Consider the following 8,764-nt stretch of genomic DNA (forward strand, 5'->3'; position numbering starts at 1 on the left):
CCTTTAATTTTATGGACTTCTGTGTCCCTTGAATTAGCAAAAGGGTTGGTTACTAATAAAGAGATTTGTAAGGCTGGCTTACCCTAGTCCAGTTACCTTTTCCACTCTAGTGCTTCTCATGTTGCATAGTCCTAAATTCTGGACTTCTGCAGCATTTCCAGAATTGAGACAAGAGAAGAATTATTAAAATCAAGAGAAATAATCTTGACAACGTATCACCTTCTGTGAAGGCCCACTTTTGTTCATGTTTTCTTCCACTGTGGTTCTGCGTGCTAAATGTGGTAATATTAATTGGTCTGTATATTTCTGAATTAATACTAATAAATTCCATCAAAGTGGAACAAGCCTATTCCTCAATTTTGGTTTAAATCCCCCTTCCAAACAAACCTCAAAGCATCTCTGAGTAGGTCTTAACAACAGAATGCTAATGTACTAGGTTGGATTCTCTCCCATCCTGAGGACCCTCTACTACATACTAGATCAGACTTCAAACAGCAGACATTTTGTTACAGCTCTTACTCAATGTGGGTTATTGATCCAATATTTTCTCTGCACATTAGGCATTTGTTTGGAGACCATTCCCCAAAGTTAGTTACATGTCAGAACTCTCATCTGGAATGAAATTAGCTTTTGCTAATTAAAGTAAAGTTGGCTTCAAGTGATGTCCTTTTTTATGCATTGTGAGAAGTGAAAGGAAAATGGCCAGTGAGTCTTAATTTTCCAATTACTGGGTGATTCTTCCTCTGTATTTGTAAGAGGGTAACACAGATGCTCTCTGCTGTCTTGTATGTATTTCTTGTCAATTTTCTACAAAGAGAAGGTGCACAGCAGGATTACTATTTTCTAACAGAAAGAAATCCCTTTAGACTTGGCAGCCATCACATGGTTCTGCAGTACAGTGAAAACCACCTCTGCACCACAGCCTGTGCATTTTGCTTTGGGGGTCCACAGAAAGCTAAGAGGATGAACCACAGGTGACCTGAGTCACTATGACAAAGTAAGTATGACAAAAAGAACTGGCCCCATACACTGATACCTAAAGCAGTTAATGATATCAACTATTGTAGTCCTGGTGCGATGTGCCACGCAGGTAAGCAGGGACTACGTGCAGCAGTGAGGCATTTGGCAAGTCATTAAAACACTGTTGAGAAGAAGCTCAGATGGGAGCAGTGTTTCAAATCTAAATGCTCAGACATGAGAATTTATCTTGCTTCATATGGACACTTAAGGTTTTCTGGGCTGTTTTGAAACAAGGGTTTATGAAAGAACTTCTCTTTGCACACAAAGGGCAGAAGACTTGAATTGGTTTCATTATAGTCACACCAGCCCTGTACTGCTCAAAGTTGTGATTTTTCTTCGAAAAGTCATTAACACAAATTGTAGTTTGAGTAGCTGGGCTGGAAGTGTAGGACTGCAGAAGCTGCCTAGAACTACAGGGCAGAGCACTCTCCTCTTTACTAAGTTTTGTGAGATGCAAAAAAACCTGTATTACCCAGGCAAGATCCTTGTCCCCTGCATATCTTTCTCCTTACAGCACAGACATCGCCTGTATGCCTTTTATTTTGCACTCTAAAGGTTTTATAGATGACACGTACCAAGAACATGCTGTCATAATACAAAGCTTCCTTCCACTATCTTTATTGTTTTTTGGAATATTTAGGATGCCTTACAAGCACAAGAAATTTCAGTCCCATACAGATCATAAAAATAAATCAAATTCAGTGACTAAACTATTTCTTCAACAGTAAAAAAAATATATATATATATTCTTTTAATTCCTCTGCTGGTTTTGCACTTTGACAATGAACTTTTAGTCCCCTCTCATTTTTTTCACTGAGTCCTTCCAGCCAGGGGCACAAGGACATGTAACTTGTAACTTAAAAGTTATTTACGCTTAACACAGCATTAGAATGTTACCTGCTTCTTGCAGCAAGAGAAATGAAGCTATTCTACCACCTAATGCCACAGCTGCTCAGGTACCAGCCTGGCAAGTAGTCAGACAGGCTTCTTGTAAAATCACCTTAATTCTGGTGTCATTTATTAAAAATAACATTCTTAAATACTTAAAAACTAGCAAATAAATAAAATTAGCTGGCTACCAGGCACCCATCGCTCATATGTCACTGGAACTCTTGTTAGAGCAGAGGGAGAGTTAAAATTACGAGCAAGCAGCACTGGTATTACTAAGTGGCACGACAGAGACTGTACTCCTACTCGTCTCTTGTGCCTTAGCAGCATTCTCCAGGATTTTCTTTTTCCATTCTTCATAGTCTTGCTTTGTTTCGGTCTTTGGCCGTTTACATGGCATCTCCTCATCATCTTCAGAGCCTATGAGAGAAGGACAAAGTCCAGGACGGGGCCATCATGGCAATAACCACGGTGAGCAAACATACAGACACAAGCACAGGGATTGTCTCTGTATTATCTAATCCTGTGGGTTGCTGCTGCTGTAACCTGCTGGGACAGTCACCTCTTCACCTTTGTGTCTGAATGGAATTGTCCTTAATTCTACTAGGACTGCTCAGTATAAACACCATTGTCCTTCTGCTAGGTTCTCTTTGTCCTTTCTTTAGCCAGTGGTTTGCAGAGTGGGGTAAGCTGCTGTGAACTGGTATTATGGCATATTACACAAATGAAATACAGGACCTGAGGAAACAGGATGGAGCTGCGTCGGGCAGTTCAGATTTGACATTAAGGAAAGATTCTTCATTGAGGGGGTGGTTGGTCACTGGACCAGGCTCCCCAGAGAAGTGGTCACAGCACCAAGCCTGTCAAAGTTTCACGGAGTGTCTGGACAATGCCTGTGGTCATACAGTTTAGTTTTAGGTAGTCCTGTGAGGAGCAGGGAGTTGGACTTGGTCATCCTTATGGGTCCCTTCCAACTTGAGATACTCTATGATAAAATATTATTAAGCAGCAATAAAGCCCAGGACTGCTCTGGTGAGCTAGTTTTAGTTCACAGCTAAACACAACTTACCATCTTCCTTCTCACAGTACTCCAGGTTGGTGTTCAAGCTTTCAGCTGTCTCTGCAGCCAGTGGAACACCTTCTTCTTCTAAAAAAAATAAGTAAGTTGCTTTACTTCTGAGTGGTGTTTGGGGCCCCAAGGGTGGTGTTCTATATGCAGTTCTTTGACAGTAGTGCCACCTTCTGAAAGTGGTGTCTCCCAGTCACAGCAGTTCCCTGGTCCAGGCTGATGGCCAAGCTGTACAAGCAGAGGTGCCAGCACACTTCAAGGATTGCAGACTGGTTGTCTGCTTTAACTAGCACTGCTGCTGCATTTGTAACCACAATGATCCACCCTGTTCATCCCCTAAAACCACACTGCTACCCTTCTTGATTATTCAGGCAGGATTATCGGTTAAATCTTCCCCTTCTGTCCCATTTCCACACTTTGTATTATAGATGCCCACAACATGGGGGGTGGGGGGCTGTCTGTGTATACAGATGCATGCTCTTCCCTGAACTGATACAGAAACTCTCAGCTGCCTTTAGCTGCTTTAGTGGTGGGATAAGGTTTTGGGTTTTATATAGGGCACTGCACGATGGGAAGGTCCACGCCTAGGGAGAGAGCTGCAGCTTTTGGTTTGGATTCAGGCAGCACATTCCAGAAAACTTCATGATATGAAGCACAAAGACAGGGTGAAGCAGATGTACTGTCAGTGGGAGAGTAAGAATGAAAGCCTAGGAAAGGAAAAAGGAGATCAGTAGGAAGGAGCAGAGATAGAAGCATAGGAAGACGTGTGTCATATTTCAATCTTCCTCCTCCACAAAAAGGAGTGGAGAGAGCTGCAGGTTCAACAACAGGTGAGAAAGATTCCTCATGTCTGCCCACTGTATGTGGAGGGATGGTGTCCGGTAATGGCTGAATTACCAGAAGAGCAAGGCTTAGGCTTGTTAATCCTGCAGTGGGGGAAAGGAAAACACCAAAATGAGTCAGTCAAAGCAACAGAGGTAGCAAGATGTTTATGTTAATTTGCATGTCATGTTGCCATGTTAACAGGATGCAGAAAGCAAGCAAGAAGGAGGAATCCAAGATAGGTCAGGTAGTATGGGAGAAGCAGGAAATAAGTCGCAGCAGCAGAGAATGTGAGGAGCAGCGAGCATTTGAAAAGAGAGGAAAATATTTATTTTTGGCCTTGCCACGTGCCAAGATGTTGTGATTTCCACAGAAGCAATTGCTGTGACTGGGAACTGGGCTGCAGGAAATGGGTGGGAATGGATGGGCAGGTTTGGCTGAAAGGGACTGGCTGAAAGTGATCAGAATGAAATCACTAGTAGAAAAGGATGGGGCACTGTGAGGTTGGGCAATGGGTATGCTGTCTCACAGGGATAAAGCCAAAGAACTTACTGCTGAGTTGCTGGCTCATCTTCTCCAGCTGATTGCACAGCCGGTCAAATATTGCTTTTTTTACACCTGATGTAGCTAACATTTTAGTTTTGTCCACTTTTAGCTTCAAACACCTACAAGAGAAAGTTAAGTTATCTCTGTACAAAGCAACATTCCAGCGACTATCACTCTAGTGAGGTGACGTTTAGTATACCAACATTGCCTGTGAGAATGAGGAAGGTAGGGGTGAGTTTTTGTCCTATCAAGTCCTTGTCTTACTCAGAAACAACCTTGCTTAAAAAACAGACCCCTGCACCACTCGGTCAATACAGTTCAGAAATTGACACCCAGGGTTAGTTCGAGTTACATGAGGAAGTTCTATTAGGAAAATGTACTTTTCAGATTTTGAGGGAACTGGGACAAAATCCCGTTACTACCACAAGCTGAACGGGACCCCTCTGTCAAGAGAACATTTGTCAGGAGCTGTGCAACTACACGGCACCTGAATTGCTTCGTGACATTGTTTCAAGGCATAATACTGAGGGAAGATATTTGCAAGCAAACAAATTCTCACAAAGGGTTGGCCGAGTCAGGTGCTCCTGACACTCATCTTCCAGGCTGATGCAGGCCTATAGCCATTGGATCCATCTCCCAAAGGTTTATCCTTCTTCAGAATGGCTGCTGCTTTGTGCTCAGAAGTAAGCTAGCAGCCATTCTTGTACCTTGAGCAGTATCTCACCAAACGCCACTTTCTGCTTTGTGCCTAGCTCAAATCTATCCTGACAAGGGAAAAAAAAAATCCTACTAAATCTGAAAATGTTAGGAAAAAACCCATAAGGAATTATGTTATGCTGGTTAGGCTGAAAGGAAGGAGGGTGACGTGCAAAACAGTAACAAGCTCTTCAGCCACTGCCATGGATATGTCCTAATGGAATTACCACAGCATCCACTTACGCACCAGGGAAGACAGATTTCATCTATTTTAGGACAAGTAACTCAAGGTCCTTTTCTGTGTATTTGATATACTACTACTTTCTCCTGAAGGACAATGCAGTATAGGTTGGAAACTTCACTGTAAGGAAAGACCTGGTTTGCTACAGCTGTCTCCATTTCCAGGAGTAGGGCAGCAGGACATGCTAAGCAAGACCCTTCAGACTATTCAGACATGCTGAATGAATCAGCTGCTTAAACTGTAAGCACTGTGTCCGTTTGGTGTCTCACGAGGCGTTTAAGCCCATAGAAGATCCCTCAAGCTACACTGACCTGCATGCAGTGAACAGCGCAGCTGTTACAAAAAGTGGTTTTGAGAAATCAAGGTCCATTTGCTGTGCTTCAGAGAGGCTGGATTCATACCTAAAGAACAACGAGAGAGATACTTGTATAGTGCATCTGCCTCAAATTAAGCTGCTGAAAAATTCATCACATGGTACTCAGCAGTTGAACAGGTCTCCTGTTGGATCACTTGCTCCTTTGCAACCCAGTCAAGCAGAAACAGCTGCCACTGGCTGAGAAGAGAAAAACAGACTAAGGAAAAGAGAACTAGGATCACCTCTTTTATCTGAATTAAAGGTACTTTAAATTAGGGATCTGGATCAAGGCATGTCAGTAAAATCTATTTATTGTGCTCCCCATTCACACAGCACTTTCTACATTACATCTAAAAGTTACAATGAGATGCATAAATCCATCCTATAATAGAGGGTAGAACTGTAGTTCCTTTGATTCCTAACATGTATCTTACACAGATGAAGGCTTAAATACAGAAAATCACATGAATGATGTGCAGCACTAAAGAATTTAATTTTTTGTTGTCCACCTGTCCCCAAGCTATTTTTTTTAGTTTGTATTAAGCACTGACAAGCATCCACAGCCTTTGTTCACCGACCTGCAACTCAGAATATTCTAAATCCCTAACAGCATTTAAACGTACGCTATCAGGGTGACAGCACTCCAGAACAGAACTCTTCAGTGACTGCTCTTGTTAAAGTAGATGTTAGAGTGCGACATTTTAGTTAAGTCTATTGAATGTCCATTGAAGTGTTCCACCTATTGTTTTTACAGGTAGAGTTCTGTGCATGGTAAGAGATCTGCTTCTCCAGAAAGGAGGATTTGTTTCTACTGAACGTTGCTTCTGAACTGTAACATGATCAGCAGTTAAATGGAAGAGTGTGATGCTATGGACAAATACAGGGACTAAGAGTCCTATATTTTTCATACTATTCCCAGAACTGGGACTCACACAATGGCTTACTGAGATTCACAGACTAAGTTCTTCTAACATGTATTCTAAAAAGGGGCATAGATAAATGGCTGGAGTGTCAGTGCTAAGAACTCACCTCACCACTCCAGTCAAGCTCTTTACACATCTAACGAACAAAGAACCTTAACTCGTGGTTACCCGTGTGCTCACAAGAACTTCCTCACCTCTGTAGTATTTTTGAAGCGGTGCTCACTGCCTCCGTGCAGCAGAATTGCACAGCCAAGTCTTGCATTCCCAGTCTGGGATTCACCTCTAGCAAACACTCCAAAGACTTCATGGAGCTCTGGTAGGTTGTCTTGTTCAGACCAGAGAGTTTCACAAAGTAGCTCTTTCAAAAATACAAAGACAAATCCCAAGAATTAGCAAGATTCCTTCCTGACATCTTATTTAGGCAACCAAATAGATTAAAGAGAAACTACACAACACAATAAAATAAAGTTCAATTGCTATTATTAAACATATTTACACAATGAATGATGTAAGTTTTGACTGCACACAGAAACATTAACCATCTAGGAATGCCCTATCTTTTAATGCAGTTTTAACTTTGGACCATTTCACTGGCAGTGAGGTTCGTCTTTTCCATATGATACGACACGGCCCTTTTACTACAAGTGGTTAAAAACAAAGGTAGTCAAGATCTGGGCAACTTGAAGAATTGAGCAATAGTTTCATGCTACTCCTAATGGGGTCAGGTCAAATTAAATTCTTCTCGGTCTGTGAACAGATACTCATGAACATCTTGTACTGGGCATTATTTTGGCAGCTCAGAGCCATTTACGTGGCTGGTCTGCAGATGGAGATTTAGAGGTACCACTATGGAGAGGGATTCCTTGGAGCCACTGCTTCCCTCCCACAGTAAGAGGGACAGATCTTAAATTTAACATCCTTGCTGGTACTTTTTTACTAAAAGAGCTGAAATTAAAACAAAGGAAGCTCAACTTGTGAAGTGACTACAACACTGATCTCAATTTGTCCTGTTTCAAACTCTGAGTAGTAAAAGGTCGAACTGTGTTTAGCAGCACGCTGGGTCTAGCGTAATGTCAGTTAGTACTATCCCTTTCCTTCTCCCAACATACTCTACACGGAACAATGATGTTAGTGGGCTTATGGAGAATCCATCAGCCAGCCAATTCAGATATTGTATCTTACTTTGTCAACTGGATGTTTCATGAAACTAGCCGCTAGGTCCAGGCACATCACAGCACTGCTTGTTGCTGTCATTTGAGCCATTAATCCTGTGCATTTCACTTCAGATAGCCGCAGATACTCTTCAGCTTTTCTGCAAAAGACCCAGCATACAAAGCCCTCGTTAACAAAACCACAGTTACAAGACAGTAAGAATGGCAGCACAGGAACTGAACCGAGGTCTACCCAGTCCAGCACCCCGGCTCCAGCAGTGGCTCCAGCACATGCTTAGGGAAAGGGGTGCTAACAGGACGGCAAACACAGGATAATAATCGCTTTTTCTCTAGTAATTTGCAGCAGCAGCTTTGCATTTCAGAGCCTAAAGCCACCCTTTCATTAACCGCACATGCCTTAAGCTCTGTGACTTTTTTCACATCGACCAGAACCAAAAGGAACCGATGGCAGGCTGGCATTGCAAGGAGGTGAGGCAGACCTTGGCTGCCGCTGCAGTGCCGGGAGAGCTACCGGGGCCTGGGCAGGCCCGGCGGCAAAGCACCGTCACACGGCCGGAGGGGAGCGGGCCAGGCCAGCACCGCACGGCTCGGCCGGCTTACCCGGGCGGCAATAAAGCTCCCGAGAGCAGGGAGAGCTAGCCAGAGATGGCGTGCGGCGACTGAGAGCGCCGCATGTCCCGCAGGCTTCTCTACAGCGCGAGGGGACGGCACTGACCCCCAGCACCCACACCTCCCCGCCCCGCAACAACGGCCGCCGGACGGAGAGCCCGCTCTCGGGGCTCTACCGCGGCCGAGCCGCCCAAGGGGAAGCTGCCCCGCGCTGCCGTACGCCCGGGCGGCGGCCCACCGTACCTGATGACACCGGGCTCGGCGAGGCCCAGCCGGGCGGCGAGGCGCCGCACCGCGCCGCGCTCCATGGGGCCGCCCGCCGCCGCTCCCGCCCGCTCTGCCTGCGGCGCGCGGAACGCTGACGCAGCGCAACCTTCGGCAGCGGACTGGCCAGCCCCGCCGCCAATCATCGCTCTCTATGCC

General features: G+C 44.5%; 1 protein-coding gene across 2 annotated transcripts; it reads right to left on the bottom strand.

Annotated features, from left to right (window-relative positions):
• Positions 1-1,785: 1,785 nt before the first annotated feature.
• Positions 1,786-8,649, bottom strand: ORC6 (origin recognition complex subunit 6). Of its 2 annotated transcripts, XM_086469327.1 has the most exons (7): positions 8,585-8,649; positions 7,743-7,872; positions 6,755-6,918; positions 5,594-5,683; positions 4,352-4,464; positions 2,978-3,049; positions 1,786-2,328 (listed from the first exon to the last, which is right to left on the bottom strand). In XM_086469327.1, exons 1-7 carry the CDS (start codon positions 8,647-8,649, stop codon positions 2,159-2,161), a joined length of 804 nt encoding a protein of 267 aa, XP_086325453.1. In that variant the 3' UTR covers positions 1,786-2,158. The 2 variants fall into 2 exon arrangements, with proteins under 2 accessions (XP_086325453.1, XP_086325454.1); XM_086469328.1 differs by lacking the exon at positions 8,585-8,649 and having other exon boundaries at positions 2,978-3,055; positions 7,743-7,825.
• Positions 8,650-8,764: the final 115 nt, after the last annotated feature.

This window comes from Leptosomus discolor, chromosome 8 (assembly GCF_034619465.1).
Source record: "Leptosomus discolor isolate bLepDis1 chromosome 8, bLepDis1.hap2, whole genome shotgun sequence".
Taxonomy (NCBI): Eukaryota; Metazoa; Chordata; class Aves; order Leptosomiformes; family Leptosomidae; genus Leptosomus; species Leptosomus discolor.